At 38.6% G+C, this 23,147-nt stretch overlaps 1 protein-coding gene and 1 long non-coding RNA gene across 10 annotated transcripts in view; one reads left to right on the top strand and one right to left on the bottom strand.

The window, feature by feature from the left end:
- Positions 1 to 23,147, top strand: part of LOC127498412 (uncharacterized) — a 38,157-nt gene that overhangs the window by 8,161 nt on the left and 6,849 nt on the right. The window lies entirely within an intron of this gene.
- On the bottom strand, positions 1,058 to 23,012 carry LOC127498396 (calpain-1 catalytic subunit-like). 9 transcript variants are annotated; one of them, XM_051867691.1, is made up of 13 exons: positions 22,963 to 22,978; positions 22,420 to 22,675; positions 21,948 to 22,026; positions 20,418 to 20,560; positions 20,175 to 20,308; positions 19,518 to 19,692; positions 19,095 to 19,166; positions 18,064 to 18,149; positions 17,168 to 17,239; positions 16,914 to 17,074; positions 2,346 to 2,512; positions 1,733 to 1,938; positions 1,058 to 1,416 (listed from the first exon to the last, which is right to left on the bottom strand). In XM_051867691.1, the coding sequence occupies exons 2-13, from the start codon at positions 22,639 to 22,641 to the stop codon at positions 1,377 to 1,379; spliced, it is 1,557 nt and encodes a 518-aa protein (XP_051723651.1). In that variant the 5' UTR covers positions 22,642 to 22,675; positions 22,963 to 22,978; the 3' UTR covers positions 1,058 to 1,376. The 9 variants fall into 9 exon arrangements, with proteins under 9 accessions (XP_051723651.1, XP_051723644.1, XP_051723652.1 ...); XM_051867684.1 differs by lacking the exons at positions 16,914 to 17,074; positions 17,168 to 17,239; positions 18,064 to 18,149; ... (4 more) ...; positions 21,948 to 22,026; positions 22,420 to 22,675 and adding exons at positions 3,135 to 3,295; positions 3,389 to 3,460; positions 4,156 to 4,241; ... (4 more) ...; positions 7,759 to 7,837; positions 8,269 to 8,530 and having other exon boundaries at positions 22,963 to 22,975; XM_051867693.1 differs by lacking the exons at positions 1,058 to 1,416; positions 1,733 to 1,938; positions 2,346 to 2,512 and adding exons at positions 14,860 to 15,231; positions 15,548 to 15,753; positions 16,155 to 16,321 and having other exon boundaries at positions 22,963 to 23,012.

Below are 23,147 nucleotides of genomic sequence, written 5' to 3'. Positions count from 1 at the left end.
TTGAGGAGTGATATCATAACTTAGCAATTTGTTTCTAGAAGCATTATGTCTGATGATAATTGAAATGGACTGTTAGTGCCGTTTGGTGGACATGTTATTACTGAACTGTGTCTTAACACAGTTTAAAGGGTTAGTTCACCCAAAAATGAAAATAATGTCATTTATTACTCACCCTCATGTCGTTCCACACCTGTAAGACCTTCGTTCTTCTTTGGAACATAAATTAAGATCCATAAAGTTACTAAAACATATTTAACAGTGGTTCTACCTTAATATTATAAAGCGACGAGAATACTTTTTGTGCGCCAAAAAAACAAAATAACGACTTTTCAACAATATCTACTGAAGGCCGATTTCAAAACACTGCTTCTGAGCTTTACGAATCTTTTGTTTCAATTCAGTGTTTCGGATCGTGTATCAAACTGCTGAAATCAAGTGACTTTGGCGCTCCGAACTGCTGATTCGATTCGTAAAGCTCCGAAGCAGTGTTTTGAAATCATCCATGACTAGATATTGATGAAAAGTCGTTATTTTGTTTTTTTTGGTGCACAAAAAGTATTCTTGTAGCTTTATAATATTAAGGTAGAACCACTGTTAAATATGTTTTAGTACCTTTATGGATCTTGAGAGGTGACGGTGTCATTGCTGGCAATGGAGGCCTCACTGAGCCATCGGATTTTATCAAAAATATCTTGTTTTGTGTTCCGAAGATGAACTCTTCGGACTTACGGGTGTAGAACGACATGAGGGTGAATAATAAATGACATTATTTAAATTTTTGGGTGAACTAACCCTTTAACCTCACTGACTTTACGAAAAATATATTTAATTTACATTATATATTTAAGATACAGTTTTAGTCTTAATCTGATCTCTCTCCTTTACAGATGTCCAAAGTTTCGACAGTGCCTATTTCATTAGTTCACCCCTATTCTTTCTTTTCTCTGCAAAAACTCTAAGAGCTAATGAGTCTAAACATATGCTTACGTATCAATATATGACTATTGGTATTTGTTAGAAATGTGTAAATAGATAAATACAAATAAATAAAATGACATAAACTGTATATATTTATTACCATGCAAGTAATAGTACACCACTAACAAATCAATTTCTGGGGAAAAATTATATAACCACAGTAAATCAATCACCAATCAGAGAATTCATTAGAATGCATGTGCTGTTAACAGTGATCACACATAGAGATAATACAAATTGTTTTTTTTTTTGAGGGAAAAAAAATGATTAAAAAGATTAAAAAACAACAACAACTTGATACCCACTCTGAAATGAGCATTAATCAACAAAGAAAAAGTGATTAAGCATAAGCTGACTTATTTCTCGAAGAAGCCATTTTGTGTGCAGGTTCACTCTCATCAGGGATCGTCTTCATCCTCCTCAGTCTCTTCGATGTATCTGATGGAAAAAGAACTTTAGATGACAGAAGCTAACAGACAAACCACAGGATACGAATCACTGAATACATAAAATTAACTTTGTATACCATACATTTTCTACTGCATACTTTATTTTTATGTGAGCCTTAATTTTATTGTACCATGTATATGTAATGCACATCAAAGTTGTATTTTATTCATTTATTTAATGGTTGTTATTCACACAAACAAGCCTTAAACAGGATATTTGAGTGTATGTGTTTGTGGCCCTGGGTAGTCTATGCTTTTTTCATTTTAAAAATTAACAACAATCTTTTGACTCCACCACAACTTACTCAAAGTGTGTCTCGTGCTTTGAAAAAATAGACAGGACGAAGGAGGCCGTTTTACCGGGATTCTCCGTACATGGTACAATCAGATACTCTCCTGGCTCCAGCCAGACAAATTCCATCACCTCTCTTAAATTTTCGAAAGACTTCGCTACTACAGGTGTTTTGTCATCGAAGAACTCAGCTGAGAACTTCCCACTCTCACCTCTCATCTAAAGAAGAATGCAATAATAAATCAATACTGTGTGTACATATATATATATATAAGTCAAAATATTGTTACAAGTATCTGTATCTGTAAAAGAAATATCTGTATATTGAAAAAAAAAAAAAATCTAAACACATAATCTATATTTGTTTAATTCAGTTTAAATCTAAATCTAAATCTAAATAGCTACAGGGGTAAAATCATGATTATGACCACAATTATCCCGAGGTTACAGAAGATATTGTAAATTCCTATGAAATAATGGTTTAATGTAAAAACATTTTTAGGGAATTGAAATGTAAAATGAAAAAAAAAAATATATATATATATATATATATAACTACAGATTTTTTTAAAAAGTGTTACAACTCTCCCCTAAGTACATGCAGAACTACATCTGTCAATACTAACCTTAAAAATATAGAAACCAATCTTGTAGTTTTTTTGGCTACTTCTGTTTCTCTTCTCGTGGTTCTGCATGAGAGACACCAGTAAGTTTTCAGCACCCTCCTCATGCGTACAGTCCTCACTGAGCTCCTCAATCCTCACACGAAACTGAGGGTTTTTCCAGAAAGTCCCTACAACACAGCAAAATAGTTAAGCTTATGCACAGGACTTTTTATAAATCAAATCCATATGTTCAGGGATGTTTAAAAATAATTCTGGAAAGCAGGGCGGGGCCGAGAGCCGTGGTAACGGAACGAGGCTGGTGACGTGAGTGCTAATGAGCCCTCGAGTTTCATGGAGGAGCTCCCGGAGGATAAAATGATTAGCTACGACAATGAAGGATGAGAGAGGACCAGGCCTGGACTTTATGTTGTTGTTTTGTGTTTTTACTTTCATTTTGTTGTTTATTTATGATTAAAGTTATTGTTAAACGTTCGCTGGTTCCCACCTCCTTCTTCCCTGAGACTTTAAACTTCCTTACAATAATCATCTACACACTTTGTATGTGGAAATTAACTGTAGTTTATGCTCAATAAGTCTGAAATATCAGCTACGACTGAAATACAACTTTATCTGTACAAAGACAGAATGTCAGAGGTGAAAACAACTTTACACAAAGTGTAAGTTCATAAAGTGTGTGAGAAAAAAAAGTGTCATTACTAAAACCAACATTTCCACATAATGATTTGTTAATAGCATATAGTATATCACTAGATAAATAACTATTTATATTAGGCTACTATACACATGTACCTATATTGTCCATGGAACCACCAGCTGTAGTCCCAGCAATCCATTTGCCAAAATTGCGTTGTGATTTCCAGTGACATCCAGAGGATCTATCCAGAAAATCAGGACAGAGACAGCAGATATCCAGGCTTTCAAAGTTTCTGGTGAAATCTTCCATTGACATCCTGCAATACAATGAGCCTGAGTAAATCATACCTAATATGTGATCATACATTGGATATTATTGTGTCATATATTACAACATGATCAATGCTAACCAGAACTCCCCATTGTCAAGATTTTCACGCCACTTGAGGTCCTCCTTACTCACTGTGTTCCACAAAGATGATCTGAAAGAATTATGTACAGTATACACACAAAATATATTTGATGTGCCATACCAGCATCACAGCAACCCTGTGATATCATATAGCAAATGCAAACATACATTCAAGTATGTGTAAGTGAGGTGATAATACAAAAGTAATGCTTCACAATTCACGTTACTCCTTAAAAAAGTAACTAATTGCATTTAAAAAGTTACTTGGTAAGTAATGAATTTTATGGTAAGTACCAATTTCTTCTAATTGGAAAACAAAGTAACTTGTGTAACTTTACTTTTAAAAAGTAACTCAGATATTTTGCTGTAAATTTGAAAGTAATGCATTACTTTAATAGTTACTTGGAAATGTAATCCGATTACGTAAATTGTGCTACTTGTAATAATGTGTTACTATACTACGGATGCCCGTTTCCGCCACTAAATAAAAAAATAAAAAGAGTAATTGTGACTTTTTATCTCAGAATTCTGACTTTTTATCTCGCAATTGCGAGTTACAAAGAAAGAAAAAGTCAATTCTGAGATATAAAGTCGCAATTGCGAGAAAAAAAGTCAGAATTCTGAGATAAAAGTCGCAATTACTCTTTTTATTTTTTATTTAGTGGCGGAAACGGGCTTCCATACTATACAGATGCGAGTTTGTGAATAAAGAATAACCTACTGAAGCTGTTACTCAGTACATAAAAGCAAATAAACAACACTTACTTGTCACTCCAGGCTTCATTCCACTCTGTATCTCCCCATGGGTTTAACACTCTCACCAGATGAACTGGATTTCCTTTACTCATCACCTGTTCAACAAAACCAAGAGTGATGCTGACAGATTCAAATATTTAAGAGGGCAGCTAATAGAGTAGCTTATACATAAATAATTTAGAGGACAAAAAAGTACAAAAGTACATTTGCACACATGATCAGGAAGATGGAAATGGCAGTGATGTGACATTTGAAACCGAGGCTTCGGAGCTTGTGTCGAGCATAAATGGGCGTGCCAGTTGAAGCCTCGATTCGAGGCTTGTGTTGGTAGCGTAGAAATCACGTGACCAATGACAAACGAAGCCTCACTTTCTGTCCAATCACGTGCGCGATTCACTTTGAGTGTCGGAATGTTCGAACTCCCAGATCGTACTTTATGAGTAGGTTTTCATTCAGACTTATTCAATTACATTTTTACAATTTGTAATTTTTTTTACAAGAAATATGAAGAACACAAATTATTTCAGGAAAATAAAATATTTGCCATATGCAATTCATATAGGATATGTGTACATTATTCTTCTATTACATCATATTGATATTCATATACTGGCATCAAATGCCACAGCTTAATGGGTAAATGAATTTATCACAGAGAGAAATTCAACACACACGCACTGTTAGGCTTTTATTTGAGCACGTAACATGAAACTATCTGTGGAATGTGTGGTAGCTGCTGTCTCGCTTCGTCCAACTAAGTTTCTTTCACAGGGTTTTGACTGTTTTATTTTTTACTAAACACCAGACGGCGCTGTTTTCGAGACTATCGAAGCTTTGAATCTTTTCCCGGAACAATGAGGGGAAAGCCTCGGTGCTTCATGAGGCTTCATTTGCCCATCACTAGGAAATGGGTTTGGGAATAAGCCAAAAAAAACATAAGAAAAGTCTAAAGGGAAGCCTGAAACGAATGTTCATCAGTGCAGGTATTTGGTTGCTTGTAGCATTTAGAATTCGTTGAACTTGACAAAGAGTTTCTGTGTTCTTACCTTGGAAACCCCTGTCACAGTGTAAGCATGACCCCCAACAAGGCCACTGGATGACACAGCTTCACGTGATTCCTAAAATCAAAAAACAAACTAGATTACACACATCAATAATGTTTATAATGTCAACATTATATATATGTACACAGCAGATCACATATATAATTATGAAAGTAATAATTTGTTCATTTTATTTAGTCCCTTGAAGTACTTCCTTAAACTTTTCACTGTTTTTATCACTCCGCTTGTCTGTGCTTCAAATCACAAGTTTATATGCATGTTTCTTTTGGAAACACTTCCATAAATCCTAAGTGCATATATATTTCTATAATAATGGTTTATTCCAACAATATTTGTCAATGAAATATTAGATCCAGGATTACTGTAGGTGAGGTCTTACGCTGTTGTAAGTACTACAGCCCATAAGTGTTTGTGACTTGGCTGCACGATCCATAATGTCCCACAGATGATCAGGAGCTTCATTCAGCACAAACTCCATGTGCACCCCACCAGTGAAGTCCATCAGGGCCTCAGATATGAATCCACCATCCAGGTCCGCATAAGATCCGCACACCCTGTAAAGGCAAAACCATTTTATGGGGCAATGTAAATGTCACAGACATGATTTAAAGGGTTAGTTCACCCCAAAATGAAAATTATGTCATTAATTACTCACCCTCATGTCATTCCAAACTCGTAAGACTTTTGTTCATCTTCGGGGCACAAATGATTTTTGATGAAATCTGAGAGATGTTTGTCCCTCCATTGACTGCAGTTTGGACTAAACCGCTCAATTCATATGGATTAGTTTTACGATCTCTTTATGAACTTTCTGAAGCTTCAAAGTGGTTGTTGCAAAGGCAGTCAAGTTTCTTAGATTTCATCAAAAAGATCTTCATTTGTGTCCTGAAGATGAACGAAAGTCTTACAGGTTTAGAACAACATGAGGGTGAGTAATTAATGACAGAATTTTCATTTTGGGGTGAACTAACCCTTTAATGAACATATTAACAGATCAATATTTAGAGTTTATTTCAAAGCATCTACTGCCGCCTACTTTGCATAAGCCTTCTCCAGCAAGGCAGGCCAAAACTCATTAGATGTTTTTGAACACACAAAAATGAGATCGCCATCAGTTGTTGGAAGTAGATCATCAACGACAACATCAATCCATTTCCCAAACCGCCAGAACTGTATGATAAATTACACAGGGGGGAAGATAAAGGGCTAAAAAGAGTGTTTTCCTAATAATCAAACTCCTTCAAAGATTCATTACAATTGAAATGTCTAATTCAGCTCACCCTGAAGTGAAATATCCCTGCATAATTGTTGCTGAATGACTGATCAGCTGGAATGACTTGGTTTATGATATCTTTCTTCAAAGACCATGTCTTCTCATCTGTCGGGGTTAAAGCCCCAATTGAAGCCAAAAACCAACAGTTTCCTAAACACAAATATGAATTTACAGATCAGAGTTTTGACTAATGTATACATGCAATATAGGAAACAAACAATGACAAATGTAACAATGTACTGTATATTTATGTTGCGAGCAGGTTTGGGCCGAGAGCTCTGGGAATGGAGCGAGGCCAGTGGAGCAAGTGTTAAAGGAATAGTTCACCTAAAAATGAAACTTACCCCATAATTTATTCACCCTCAAGCCATCCTAGGTGTATATGACTTTCTTCTTTTCAGCCGAACACAATCAGAGTTATATTAAATAATATCCTGGCTCTTCCAAGCTTTATAATGGTATTGAATAGTCCCCGAGTTTTTGAAGCTCCAAAAAGAGCATCAATCCATTATAAAAGTAATCCATATGACTCCAGTGGGTTAATAAATGCCTTCTGAAGTGAAGCAATGGGTTTTTGTAAGAAAATATCCATATTTAAAACTTTATAAACTACAATCGCAGACTTCCGGTAACTGCCGGACATGCGTTCACGAGAGTCAAGTTCTGGTGGAAGGGTGACCTCTGACCTGATGTGTGATGTAGGTGTAGCATAAGCTTAGGTGAGAAGTGAATGTGGAAGCACAGAGGATAGTGCCAAACAAAATGGAGGTCATGAATCAGAAGTCTAAAATAAGAAGTTTTAAAGAAAAATGTCAGAGGATTTCGATATAAGAGAAGAGGAGCTATGTCCTATGTCAGGTCAGAGGTCATCCTTCCACCAGAACTAGACTCTCTTGTAAATGCGTGAACACATAATTTTCATAAAGTTTCAAATATGGATATTTTTCTTGGATTACATTTATGATGGATGGATGCACTTTTTGCTTCAAAAACTCACTAAAACACTATTCAATGCCATTACAAATCTGGGAAGAGCCAGGATATTATTTAATATAACTTTGACTGTGTTTGGCTAAAAGAAAGTCATATACACTTAGGATGGCTTGAGGGTGAGTAAATTATAAGATAATTTTCATTTTTGGGCAAACTATGAACTTTGTTACAGATTATTTATTATCACATTGTTCATTTTAGATGATGTGTGACTGCTTAGAAATTGAGTTATGGACAAATAAGAGCCTCAGCCATACTATATTCAAATAAACCCAAACTTACCTAATTTGGACCCTTGTTGGTAGTCAAACCTTGAAATTCCATCAACAGTGAAGAAAGGTTTACCGGGAGACACTAATTCCTGTTTAGACAGAATGATCAAAGTATCCTTTCAATGCTTTTTTTTTTTCTTAATCTGTTCCTACCCTATTAACCTATTTCTACACACTGCATAATTATTGAGTGCATGTTAAGCATTTACAAATATTAAGTTTATACATAGAGATGTTCAGACATACATGCACACAAAACCTTACATGTCTCAGCAGATTCGAGCCACCATGATAACATCTTAGTGTTTAGAATAACAGGATGTAGAAGCTTTCAATTATTGTAACTGGACCATCAACCCGATCACATGAGAATGCATATCAATAGTACATGCGTGTAATCTCATAGAATATGTACGCCAAAATGAGTTTTGGCGTACATATGATACGTAGATTTCACTTGCAAATAATGTGAAGAAAGAGAAATATAATGTATTATTTTTAATGAATATTGTTTACATACTGATGGCCTCTTCCACTCGATTTTATTGTAGTCCAGATCAGCTTCTTTATCCAGAGTGCCAATAGAGCTGCTGTTTGGAGGGAACAACTCATCAATGTACAGCTCATTTCTACTGAGAGATTTGTGGAGCAGCTTCTGATAGTCCTGACCCAGGAACGGCATAGGATTAGTTGGAGAACCCACATCATGATCAGTTGTGGAGTCGTGGTGTTCATGAGGAGGAGGCATTTTTCACTCAGAGAAGCCTTTCTCTAAATACAAACTACAAACAAAAAAACGTCTCACATTTGGTGTTTAAGCTTACTTAAACTGGGCTGTGACTTTCTACTTTCGTATTACCCTGTCCCTGTCCCCATTCATACCTGTCCAACATGTTGTAATACTCAAGTATCAGTAACAAAACATAAAACTAAAAAAGTTAAAACTATATGTTGTCCAGCATTGTTCAGTTGATCAAAAAGGATAATACACATTTACCTGTAAGAATCTGGTTGGTCAGGAAGTTACCATATGCTTTCTCCCCTTGTGTGTCTGGTTTTATACTCATGCCTGTGATTTTTTTTTTTTTTTACATCCCACTCACTTATTTTGTTTAGAGAGATTGTCTTTCCTGCCATTTAGAAGACTTCATAAGCTTGTCACTGCATGTCTAAAAAGCTTCAAATGCCCCCGAATTACAACATTCCAAACCTGATTTCACTGAAAGACTGACTAGATAATAATACTAAGATAATAATCTTGCATTTTTACCCAACAGCATTATTTGAGCTGTTACACAAAAAAAGCTGTGTAGGTACTTAAATGTTTTACCTTTTGTGACATGTGTCACGTACACAGAAGGGGACAGCGACACAGGAATGCAGGTATTAAAGTTTATTGAGCGACCAGAATGTGACAGAGTGCAGGTGAGTGAAGACAGGTTAACACGTTGACTGGTATAGCTGATGAACTGATACTTGTCTTGGTTTTGCAGGATGGGCAAACAGATGAACTCACAGGAGACGAGGAGACAACGAGGAGTCGAAGGAACACAGGAGACAGGTAAGTATCTTCAGAGGAGTCCTTAAGGTTAGCAGACTGGTGAGTACCAAGTGCAAACGAGACCAGACAGTGACTGAGTGAGAGCGTGGGCCTTTTGTGCTGCTGGTGATGAGGGTGCTGATGAGCTGCAGGTGTGAGTGATTAGTATTCTGGTGATGACGTGCGCTGTGTCTGTGAGAGTGTAGAGCCTGGTGTGTCTGTGACATTACCCCCCCCTCCACGGCCCGCTCCTGAGGGCCGCGGACCCCGACGTCGTGGTGGTCGGCCTTTGCCACGGGGTGCTGGTCTCTCTGGGTGAGTAGCATGGAAGGTGTCAAGTAGGTTGGGGTCGAGTATGTCATTCCTGGGGACCCATGAGTGCTCCTCGGGGCCGTAACCTTCCCAGTCCACCAGATATTCGAGAAGACCACCACGACGCCGGGAGTCCAGGATCTCTTTCACCAGGTAAGCAGCTCCATCGTCCACGATGATAGGAAGGGGGGGTTCCTCGGCTGCGCCAGGCTCTGTGGAAACAGAAACAGAGGGGTAGTGAGGCTTCAACAAGGAGACATGGAATATGGGGTGAATTTTGTATTCAGGTGGGAGCTGGAGTTGGTAGGTGACCGGGTTGATCTGCCGCAGGATGGTGAACAGGCCAATGAATCTGGGATTCAGTTTCCTACAGGGCAGGCGCATTCTGATGTCTCTTGTGGACAGCCAAACCTTCTGTCCCGGCTGGTAATTGGGAGCGTTGGATCGCCGAAGGTTGGCTGTCATCCTGCGCCTCCGTAGGGCTCGTTGGAGCTGGTGGTGTGCGGAGTCCCAGACCCTCTCGCTCTCTCGGAACCAGTAGTCGACCGCAGGTACGTCCGAAGGCTCTCCTGACCAGGGGAACAGTGGGGGTTGGTAGCCGAGTACGCATTGAAACGGGGTGAGTCCGGTAGTAGGCTGTCGCAGGGAGTTTTGGGCGTACTCGGCCCAACCCAGGAACTGGTTCCAAGAGTCCTGGTGGCCGTGGCAGAAGGTACGGAGGAAGCGGCCGATCTCTTGAACCTTCCGCTCCGTCTGCCCGTTTGTCTGGGGGTGGTAACCGGAGAAGAGGCTGACGGTCACACCTAGGAGGGTGAAGAAGGCCTTCCAGACCCTGGAGATAAACTGGGGCCCTCTATCTGACACGATGTCCTCCGGAATTCCATAGTATCTAAAGACATTGTTGAACATTAGCTCAGCAGTCTCCATGGCCGTGGGTAGTCCCCTTAAGGGAATCAGGCGACATGATTTGGAGAATCTGTCAACGACAACTAGGATGCAGGTACAGTTATCCGAAACAGGGAGGTCGGTGATAAAATCCACTCCTAGGTGTGACCAAGGGCGGTTGGGAACGGGCAGAGGTTGGAGTTTGCCGGAGGGAAGGTGCCGAGGACTCTTTGAGATGGCGCATTCCTTGCATCCCTGCACGTACCTTCTGACGTCCGATGCCATGTTCGGCCACCAGAAGCGCTCTTTCAGCAGCGAGAGGGTTTCATTGACCCCCGGGTGGCCAGTGCCCAGTGACGTGTGAGATGCGTGGATGAGGGGAGTGCGTCGTGTCCGAGTGATGTAGAGCAAACCAGGGGGGCAACACGGCGGAGCGTTGGTGGAGGCATTGGACTCGGGAAGCGTTTCCTCAGACCAGACGATGGGACTTACGAAGAGCTTCTCAGGTAGGATAGGCTCAGGAGTGTCTGAGGGTTCATCGGGACCATGGAGGCGGGAGAGGGCGTCTGCTTTCACGTTTTTAGAGCCTGGACAGTAGGAGATGGAGAAGTGGAAACGAGTGAAAAACAGCGGCCAACGTGCTTGGCGGGGGTTAAGTCTTCTTGCTTCACGAAGATACTCCAGGTTTTTATGGTCAGTTAACACAGTGAACGGATGTTTAGCACCTTCAAGCCAATGCCTCCACTCTTCCAGGGCAAGCATGATGGCGAGAAGCTCCCTGTTGCCGATGTCATAGTTTGTCTCCGCCGGGTTGAGCTTGCGGGAGAAGAAGGCACATTGGTGGAGTCTACTTGGATTCCCCTGCTGCTGTGACAGCACCGCTCCCACTCCGGTGGTCGAGGCGTCGACCTCCACGATGAAGGGTTTCTCGGGGTCCGAATGTACCAGGAGGGGAGCGGTGATGAAGGCTTTCTTGAGGGTTTCGAAGGCTTGGGTGGCTGCTGGGGTCCAGGACAGAGACTTGGGCTTACTGCGCAGGAGGTTGGTGAGTGGAATGGAAATGGTGCTGTAACCTTGAACGACGGTAGAAATTGGCAAAACCCAGGAATCTTTGGAGTTCTTTTATGGTGGTGGGAATGGGCCAGTCCTTGATAGCAGATACCTTCCTCTCGTCCATCCGGATGCCACTGTGGTCGATGTTGTACCCAAGGAACTGCACTGAGGGTTGGTGGAAGGTACATTTCTCTGCTTTGAGGTACAGGTGGAACTCCCTCAGGCATTGCAGGACCTCCGTAACGTGGTGGCGATGGTCGGCCATGCTCCGGGAGTAAATCAGGATGTCGTCGATGTAGATCAGGACTGACTTGTGGAGGAACTCCCGGAGCACCTCATGGATAAAATCCTGGAATACGGAGGGGGCGTTGACCAATCCATACGGCATGACCAAGTATTCATAGCGGCCAGTAGGGGTCACAAATGCGGTCTTCCACTCGTCCCCCTCACGTATCCGGATGAGGTTGTACGCGCTGCGGAGGTCCAACTTGGTGAACACAGTGGCACCCCGGAGGTGTTCGAGCGCGGATGGGACAAGAGGAAGTGGATAGCGGAATTTAACAGTTATCTTGTTGAGGGCTCTGTAATCTATGCAGATGGAGTTGTTCAACGTGTAGGACGCCGACTTGAAGTTGGATGGGTCCAGCACTGAGACGAACTTGTCTTCAGCTAAGGTGTTTTCCAGTCACTGAGTGGATCTCGTAAGTCATCGGCGTGGCTGTTGTCTTGAGGCGTAGCTGGTGGCAGAGGGCGCCGGAAATGAAGTTGCCGGCTGACCCAGAGTCGAGGAGGGCACTAACTGGAAGAGACAAACCGGCAGCAGTAAGGTTTACTACAGTGGTGAGTGGTTTCATCTTATTGAGAGAGGGAACGATGACACTCACCATTGGACGAGCTGGGTGAGTGGGGCATTCAGAGATGTAATGCCCAGATAATCCACAATAGAGGCATAGATTCTGGGTCAGCTGCCTCTGCCGCTCAGCCGAAGACAGACGAGTATTCTCCACTTGCATGGGTTCGTTGGCTGGTTCTGGAGAGCTGACGGATTCTGGTCAGCGGAGTGATGATGGAAACAACGGCTGGCCCTGGTGTTCTTCAAGACACGACTGCATACAAGTGGCGAAGCGGATGGAGAGTTGGATAAACCGTTCGAGCCCGATGGAATCCTCGTATGCAGCGAGATGCAACCGCACGCGTGGATCCAGCCCTTGACGATAGGTTGTAATGAGGGCTTGCTCATTCCAGCCACTTGATGCAGCGAGGATTCTGAACTGGAGGGCATAATCGTTAACGGACATTGAACCTTGTTTGAGTTGGTACAATTGCTCACCGATAGAAGAGTCCCAGGCAGGTCTTCCAAAAACTTCTTTGAAGTGAGCGATCAAACTGGAGAGAGACTGTGTGATGGGATTTTTCTGCGACCACAGTGGTTCAGCCCAGCGAAGAGCCTTGCCCTCTAGTTGAGAGATTATAAAAGCGATCTTAGCGCGATCGTTCGGGTACATTTTGTGCGTATTTATGTATTTAAGTATGTTTTTAGTATGTTTCAGTATTTTTTGTAGTAATTACATCAAAATTTGATTCTGTATGTCATGAACACTTTATTACAATTGAAATAGTCCATTGTTTGTATTTAAGTTTTATTATTATTATTATTAGGTATGTATGATAGACACATTATGACTGCAGTGGCATCTGTGCGGGTTTGATGGCGGCAAGTGATGGATGTGAGAGCGACAGGAACCATGACATTAACTACTAAAACCCTGGGATGAGCAGCTCAAAGTGTGTGGGGAAAAAATTAAACCTAACCATTGAAGCATCAAGAGTGATATCATAACTTAGCAATTTCTAGAAGCATTATGTCTGATGATAATTGAAATGGACTGTTAGTGCCGTTTGGTGGACATGTTATTACTGAATGTGTAGTGAAATGTGCCTGTTAAGAGAGTGAACTTAACTGTGAGATAAAGAGCACACAGTTTAAAGGGTTAGTTCACCCAAAAATGAAAATAATGTCATTTATTACTCACCCTCATGTCTTTCCACACCCGTAAGACCTTCGTTCTTCTTCGGAATGCAAATGACAGTTTTTCTCGATTGCTTAAACACATTTCTAGAAACTATGTCTCATATTCTCAAAACAGTAAACACAAATCCATAACGTCTCAGCCAATTCCCCAAACATCCTATTTTCAGGTCAAAATGAATCTCAGTATTGAATGTTAGTGCTTTCAAAATTACCACATGGTGTACGCAATAATTTCTGCAGTGACAGCTCAACAAATTTGAATCATGTGTCAAAATGGGAGTAGTGTTTAGAGTTTAGGGAATTGGGTGTGCTTTTTGATAAATGATGTTATGGTTATGAAATTTTAATTCAAAAGCCTGGTTATAGTGTTTTAGCAATCAAGAAAAACTGTAAGATATTTTTGATGAAATCCGATGGCTCAGTGAGGCCTCCATTGCCAGCAATAACACCGTCACCTCTCAAGATCCATAAAGGTACTAAAACATATTTAACAGTGGTTCTACCTTAATATTATAAAGCGACGAGAATACTTTTTGTGCACCAAAAGAACGAAATGACGACTTTTCAACAATATCTACTGAAGGCCAATTTCAAAACACTGCTTCTGAGCTTTATGAATCTTTTGTTTCGATTCAGTGTTTCGGATCGTGTATCAAACTGCTAAACTGCTGAAATCACGACTTTGGCGCTTCAAACCGCTGATTCGATTCATAAAGCTCCGAAGCTTTTGAAATCGTCCATCACTAGATGTTGAAAAGTCGTTATTTTGTTTTTTTTGGTGCACAAAAAATATTCTTGTAGCTTTATAATATTAAGGTAGAACCACTGTTAAATATGTTTTAGTACCTTTATGGATCTTGAGAGGTGACGGTGTCATTGCTGGCAATGGAGGCCTCACTGAGCCATCGGATTTCATCAAAAATATCTTGTTTTGTGTTCCGAAGATGAACGAAGGTCTTACGGGTGTAGAACGACATGAGGGTGAATAATAAATGACATTATTTAAATTTTTGGGTGAACTAACCCTTTAACCTCACTGACTTTACGAAAAATACATTTAGTTTACATTATATATTTAAGATACAGTTTTAGTCTTAATCTGATCTCTCTCCTTTAGAGATGTCCAAAGTTTCGACAGTGCCTATTTCATTAGTTCACCCCTATTCTTTCTTTTCTCTGCAAAAACTCTAAGAGCTAATGTGTCTAAACATATGCTTAGGTATCAATATATGACTATTGGTATTTGTTAGAAATGTTTAAATAGATAAATACAAACAAATATAATGACATAAACTGTATATATTTATTACCATGCAAGTAATAGTACACCACTAACAAATCAATTTCTGGGGAAAAAGTACATAACTACACAGTAAATCAATCAACAATCAGAGAATTCATTAGAATGCATGTGCTGTTAACAGTGATCACACATAGAGATAATACAAACTGATTTTTTTTTTTTTTTTTTTTTGAGGAAAAAAAAAAGATTAAAAAGATTAAAAAACAACAACAACTTGATACCCACTCTGAAATGAGCATTAATCAACAAAGAAAAAGTGATTAAGCATAAGCTGACTTATTTCTCGAAGAAGCCATTTTGTGTGCAGGTTCACTCTCATCAGGGATCGTCTTCATCCTCCTCAGTCTCTTCGATGTATCTGTTGGAAAAAGAACTTTAGATGACAGAAGCTAACAGACAAACCCCAGGATAGGAATCACTGAATACATAAAATTAACTTTGTATACCAAACATTTTCTACTGCATACTTTATTTTTATGTGAGCCTTAATTTTATTGTACCATGTATATGTAATGCACATCAAAGTTGTATTTTATTCATTTATTTAATGGTTGTTATTCACACAAACAAGCCTTAAACAGGATATTTGAGTGTATGTGTTTGTGGCCCTGGGTAGTCTATGCTTTTTTCATTTTAAAAATTAACAACAATCTTTTGACTCCACCACAACTTACTCAAAGCGTGTCTCGTGCTTTGAAAAAATAGACAGGACGAAGGAGGCCGTTTTACCGGGATTCTTCGTACATGGTACAATCAGATACTCTCCTGGCTCCAGCCAGACAAATTCCATCACCTCTCTTAAATTTTCGAAAGACTTCGCTACTACAGGTGTTTTGTCATCGAAGAACTCAGCTGAGAACTTCCCACTCTTATCTCTTATCTAAAGAAGAATGCAATAATAAATCAACACTGTGCGTATATATATATATATATATAAGTCAAAATATTGTTACAAGTATCTGTAAAAGAAATATCTGTATATTGAAAAAAAAAAATCTAAACACATAATCTATATTTGTTTAATTCAGTTTAAATCTAAATCTAAATAGCTACAGGGGTAAAATCATGATCATGATCATAATTATCCAGAGGTTACAGAAGATATTGTAAATTCCTTTGAAATAATGGTTTAATGTAAAAACATTTTTAGGGAATTGAAATGTAAAATGAAAAAATATATTAAAAAAATATATATATATATATATATATAAAACAGATTTTTTTAAAAAGTGTTACAACTCTCCCCTAAGTACATGCAGAACTACATCTGTCAGTACTAACCTTAAAAATATAGAAACCAATCTTGTAGTTTTTTTGGCTACTTCTGTTTCTCTTCTCGTGGTTCTGCATGAGAGACACCAGTAAGTTTTCAGCACCCTCCTCATGCGTACAGTCCTCACTAAGCTCCTCAATCCTCACACGAAACTGAGGGTTTTTCCAGAAAGTCCCTACAACACAGCAAAATAGTTAAGCTTATGCACAGGACCTTTTATAAATCAAATCCATATGTTCAGGGATCTTTAAAATTATTCTGGCAAGCAGGGCGGGGCCGAGAGCCGTGGGAATGGAACGAGGCTGGTGATGTGAGTGATAATGAGCCCTCAAGTTTCATGGAGGAGCTCCCGGAGGATAAAAGGATTAGCTATGACAATGAAGGACGAGAGAGGACCAGGCCTGGACTTTATGTTGTTGTTTTGTGTTTTTACTTTCATTTTGTTGTTTATTTATGATTAAAGTTATTGTTAAACGTTCGCTGGTTCCCACCTCCTTCTTCCCTGAGATTTTAAACTTCCTTACAATAATCATCTACACACTTTGTATGTGGAAATTAACTGTAGTTTATGCTCAATAAGTCTGAAATACTTTATCTGTACAAAGACAGAATGTCAGAGGTGAAAACAACTTTACACAAAGTGTAAGTTCATAAAGTGTCTGAGAAAAAAAAGTGTCATTACTAAAACCAACATTTACACATAATGATTTGTTAATAGCATATAGTATATCACTAGATAAATAACTATTTATATTATACACATGTACCTATATTGTCCATGGAACCACCAGCTGTAGTCCCAGCAATCCATTTGCCAAAATTGCGTTGTGATTTCCAGTGACATCCAGAGGATCTATCCAGAAAATCAGGACAGAGACAGCAGATATCCAGGCTTTCAAAGTTTCTGGTGAAATCTTCCATTGACATCCTGCAATACAATGAGCCTGAGTAAATCATACCTAATATGTGATCATACATTGGATATTATGGTGTCATATATTACAACATGATCAATGCTAACCAGAACTCCCCATTGTCAAGATTTTCACGCCACTTGAGGTCCTTCTTACTCACTGTGTTCCACAAAGATGATCTGAAAGAATTATGTACAGTATACACACAAAATATATTTGATGTGCCATACCAGCATCACAGCAACCCTGTGATATCATATAGCAAATGCAAACATACATTCAAGTATGTGTAAGTGAGGTGATAATACAAAAGTAATGCTTCACAATTCACGTTACTCCCTAAAAAAGTAATTAATTGCATTTAAAAAGTTACTTGGTAAGTAATGAATTTTATGGTCAGTACGAATTTCTTCTAATTGGAAAACAAGTAACTTGTGTAACTTTACTTTTAAAAAGTAACTCAGATATTTTGCTGTAAATTTGAAAGTAATGCGTTACTTTACTAGTTACTTGGAAAAGTAATCCGATTACGTAAATTGTGTTACTTGTAGCCTAATAATGTGTTACTATACTATGGATGCCCGTTTCCGCCACTAAATAAAAAAATAAAAAGAGTAATTGCGACTTTTTTTCTCGCAATTCTTACTTTTTTTCTCGCAATTGCGAGTTACAAAGAAAGAAAAAGTCAATTCTGAGATATAAAGTCGCAATTGCGAGAAAAAAAGTCAGAATTCTGAGATAAAAAGTCGCAATTGCGAGGAAAAAAGTCAGAATTGGGAGATATAAAGTCGCAATTGCGTGATATAAAGTCAGAATTGTGACTTTATAACTCGCAATTGCGAGAAAAAAGTCAGAATTCTGAGATAAAAGTCGCAATTACTCTTTTTATTTTTTATTTAGTGGCGGAAACGGGCTTCCATACTATACAGATGCGAGTTTGTGAATAAAGAATAACCTACTGAAGCTGTTACTCAGTACATAAAAGCAAATAAACAACACTTACTTGTCACTCCAGGCTTCATTCCACTCTGTATCTCCCCATGGGTTTAACACTCTCACCAGATGAACTGGATTTCCTTTACTCATCACCTGTTCAACAAAACCAAGAGTGATGCTGACAGATTCAAATATTTAAGAGGGCAGCTAATAGAGTAGCTTACACATAAATAATTTAGAGGACAAAAAAGTACAAAAGTACATTTGCACACATGATCAGGAAGATGGAAATGGCAGTGATGTGACATTTGAAACCGAGGCTTCGGAGCTTGTGTCGAGCATAAATGGGCGTGCCAGTTGAAGCCTCGATTCGAGGCTTGTGTTGGTAGCGTAGAAATCACGTGACCAATGACAAACGAAGCCCCACTTTCTGTCCAATCACGTGCGCGATTCACTTTGAGTGTCGGAATGTTCGAACTCCCAGATCGTACTTTATGAGTAGGTTTTCATTCAGACTTATTCAATTACATTTTTACAATTTGTAATTTTTTTTTACAAGAAATATGAAGAATACAAATTATTTCAGGAAAATAAAATATTTGCCATATGCAATTCATATAGGATATGTGTACATTATTCTTCTATTACATCATATTGATATTCATACTGGCATCAAATGCCACAGTTTAATGGGTAAATGAATTCATCACAGAGAGAAATTCAACACACACGCACTGTTAGGCTTTTATTTGAGCACGTAACATGAAACTATCTGTGGAATGTGTGGTAGCTGCTGTCTCGCTTCGTCCAACGAAGTTTCTTTCACAGGGTTTTGACTGTTTTATTTTTTACTAAACACCAGATGGCGCTGTTTTCGAGACTATCGAAGCTTTGAATCTTTTCCCGGAACAATGAGGGGAAAGCCTCGGTGCTTCATGAGGCTTCATTTGCCCATCACTAGGAAATGGATTTGGGAATAAGCCGAAAAAAAAAAAACATAAGAAAAGTCTAAAGGGAAGCCTGAAACGAATGCAGGTATTTGGTTGCTTGTAGCATTTAGAATTCGTGGAACTTGACAAAGAGTTTCTGTGTTCTTACCTTGGAAACCCCTGTCACAGTGTAAGCATGACCCCCAACAAGGCCACTGGATGACACAGCTTCACGTGATTCCTAAAATCAAAAAACAAACTAGATTACACACATCAATAATGTTTATAATGTCAACATTATATATGTGTACACAGCACATATAATTATGAAAGTAATAATTTGTTCATTTTATTTAGTCCCTTGAAGTACTTCCATAAACTTTTCACTGTTTTTATCACTCCACTTGTCTGTGCTTCAAATCACTACCTACTGTGTTATTATTATTTTATTTTTTGGAAGTTTATATGCATGTTTCTTTTGGAAACACTTCCATAAATCCTAAGTGCATATATATTTCTATAATAACGGTTTATTCCAACAATATTTGTCAATGAAATATTAGATCCAGGATTACTGTAGGTGAGGTCTTACGCTGTTGTAAGTACTACAGCCCATAAGTGTTTGTGACTTGGCTGCACGATCCATAATGTCCCACAGATGATCAGGAGCTTCATTCAGCACAAACTCCATGTGCACCCCACCAGTGAAGTCCATCAGGGCCTCAGATATGAATCCACCATTCAGGTCCGCATAAGATCCGCACACCCTGTAAAGGCAGAACCATTTTATGGGGCAATGTAAATGTCACAGACATGATTTAATGGGTTGGTTCACCCCAAAATGAAAATTATGTCATTAATTACTCCCCCTCGTGTCGTTCCAAACTCGTAAGACTTTTGTTCATCTTTGGGGCACAAATGATTTTTGATGAAATCTGAGAGATGTATGTCCCTCCATTGACTGCAATTTGGACTAAACTGCTCGATTCATATGGATTAGTTTTACGATCTCTTTATGAACTTTCTGAAGCTTCAAAGTGGTTGTTGCAAAGGCAGTCAAGTTTCTTAGATTTCATCAAAAAGATCTTCATTTGTGTCCTGAAGATGAACAAAAGTCTTACAGGTTTAGAACAACATGAGGGTGAGTAATTAATGACAGAATTTTCATTTTGGGGTGAACTAACCCTTTAATGAAAATATTAAAAGACCAATATTTAGAGTTTATTTCAAAGCATCTACTGCCGCCTACTTTGCATAAGCCTTCTCCAGCAAGGCAGGCCAAAACTCATTAGATGTTTTTGGACATACAAAAATGAGATCGCCATTGATTGTTGGAAGTAGATCATCAACAACAACATCAATCCATTTCCCAAACCGCCAAAACTGTATGATAAATTACACAGGGGGAAGATAAAGGTCTAAAATTAGTGTTTTCCTAATAATCAAACTCCTTCAAAGATTTGTTAAAATTGAAATGTCTAATTCAGCTCACCCTGAAGTGAAATATCCCTGCATAATTGTTGCTGAATGACTGATTAGCTGGAATGACTTGGTTTATGATATCTTTCTTCAAAGACCATGTCTTCTCATCTGTCGGGGTTAAAGCCCCAATTGAAGCCAAAAACCAACAGTTTCCTAAACACAAATATGAATTTACAGATCAGAGTTTTGACTAATGTATACATGCAATATAGGAAACAAACAATGACAAATGTAACAATGTACTGTATATTTATGTTGCGAGCAGGTTTGGGCCGAGAGCTCTGGGAATGGAGCGAGGCCAGTGGAGCAAGTGTTAAAGGAATAGTTCACCTAAAAATGAAACTTACCCCATAATTTATTCACCCTCAAGCCATCCTAGGTGTATATGACTTTCTTCTTTTCAGCCGAACACAATCAGAGTTATATTAAATAATATCCTGGCTCTTCCAAGCTTTATAATGGTATTGAATAGTCCCCGAGTTTTTGAAGCTCCAAAAAGAGCATCAATCCATTATAAAAGTAATCCATATGACTCCAGTGGGTTAATAAATGCCTTCTGAAGTGAAGCAATGGGTTTTTGTAAGAAAATATCCATATTTAAAACGCGCGTTCAAGAGAGTCGAGTTCCAGTGGAAGGGTGACCTCTGACCTGACGTATGATGTATGACGTAGGTGTAGCATAAGCTTAGGTGAGAAGTGAATGTGGAAGCACAGAGGATAGTGCCAAACAAAATAGAGGTCATGAATCAGAAGTCTAAAATGAGAAGTTTTAAAGAAAATTGGAGGAGGATTTTGATATAAGAGAAGAGGAGCTATGTCCTATGTCAGGTCAGAGGTCATCCTTCCACCAGAACTAGACTCTCTTGTAAATGCGTGAACACATAATTTTCATAAAGTTTCAAATATGGATATTTTTCTTATAAAAAAACAATCACTTTGCTTCAGAATTCATTTATTAACCCACTGGAGTTGTTTGGATAACTTTTATGATGGATGGATACACTTTTTGCTTCAAAAACTCAGACACTGTTCAATGCCATTACAAAGCTAAGAAGAGCTAGGATATTATTTGATATATCTTTGACTGTGTTTGGCTGAAAGAAGAAAGTCATATACGCTTAGGATGGCTTGAGGGTGAGTAAATTACCTATTCCTTTAAAGAGCGTCACCTGCACGCCACAACAGTCTCGAGTCCCACAGAGGAACTCCGGAAGGATAAAAGGAGTGATGACAGTGGAAGACGAGAAGGGACCAGGCCTGATGTTATGTTGCTTTGTTTTGTTTCTGCTGCAATCGTCCGTGAGGAGCTGCCGCTTTACTTTTACTTTGTTATTTGTGTTTATTTTATCAGGCATATTAAAGTTACGGTGAATGTTCGCTGGTTCCCCCCTCCTTCATCCCGGAACTATGAACTTTGTTACAGATTATTTATGCATTTTTATCACATTGTTCATTTTAGATGATGTGTGACTGCTTAGAAATTGAGTTAAGGACAAATAAGAGCCTCAGCCATACTATATTCAAATAAACCTAAACTTACCTAATTTGGACCCTTGTTTGTAGTCAAACCTTGACATTCCTTTAACAATGAAGAAAGGTTTACCGGGAGACACTAGTTCCTGTTTAGACAGAATGATCAAAGTATCCTTTCAATTTGTTTTTTTTTTTTGCTTAATCTGTTCCTACGTTATTGTGCATGTTAAGCATTTACAAATATTAAGTATATGCATAGAGATGTTTAGACATACATGCACACAAAATCTTACGTCTTAGCAGATTCGAGCCACCATGATAACATCTTAGTGTTTAGATTAACAGGATGTAGAAGCTTTCAATTATTGTAACTGGACCATCAACCCGATCACATGAGAATGCGTATCAATAGTACACGCATGTAATCTCATAGAACATGTAAGCCAAAATGAGTTTTGGCGTACATAGATTTTCACGTGCATATAATGTGAAGAAAGAGATATATAATGTATTATTTTTAATGAATATTGTTTACATACTGATGGCCTCTTCCACTCGATTTTATTGTAGTCCAGATCAGCTTCTTTATCCAGAGTGCCAATAGAGCTGCTGTTTGGAGGGAACAACTCATCAATGTACAGCTCATTTCTACTGAGAGATTTGTGGAGCAGCTTCTTATAGTCCTGACCCAGGAACGGCATAGGATTAGTTGGAGAACCCACATCATGAGCAGTTTTGTGGTGTTCATGAGGAGGAGCCATTTTTCACTCAGAGAAGCCTTTCTCTAAATACAAACTACAAACACAAAAAGGTCTTTAAATAATTTAGTTAAATTAGGCTGTGATTTTCTACTTTCGTATTATCCTGTCCCTGTCCTCTTTCATACCTGTCCTATATGATAATACTCAAGACTCAGTTACGCAACGTAAAACTAAAAAAGTTAAAACTATATGTTTTAAAGCTTGTCATGCATTGTTCAGTTGTTTAAAAAAGATTTCTTGTGCAGAATTAATTAAAAAAAAGATATTAAATAAATTAAATAAAATTATTAAATTAATCGAAAAGGATAATATACATTTTACCTGTAAGAATCTGCTTGTTCAGGAAGTTACCATAAAAGAGTGCTTTCTCCCCTTGTGTGTCTGGTTTTATACTCACAACTGTGGATTTTGTTTTACATCCCACCCTGTTTTGTTTATAGAGACTTCATAAGCTTGTCACTGCACATCTACAAAGCTTGATTTTTCTGAAAGATTGCCTTAGGCCT

This window comes from Ctenopharyngodon idella, chromosome 17 (genome assembly GCF_019924925.1).
Source record: "Ctenopharyngodon idella isolate HZGC_01 chromosome 17, HZGC01, whole genome shotgun sequence".
NCBI classification, from domain to species: domain Eukaryota; kingdom Metazoa; phylum Chordata; class Actinopteri; order Cypriniformes; family Xenocyprididae; genus Ctenopharyngodon; species Ctenopharyngodon idella.
The sequence above is the reverse complement of the archived record's forward strand: the minus strand, read 5'-3'. Positions and strand labels throughout refer to the sequence as shown.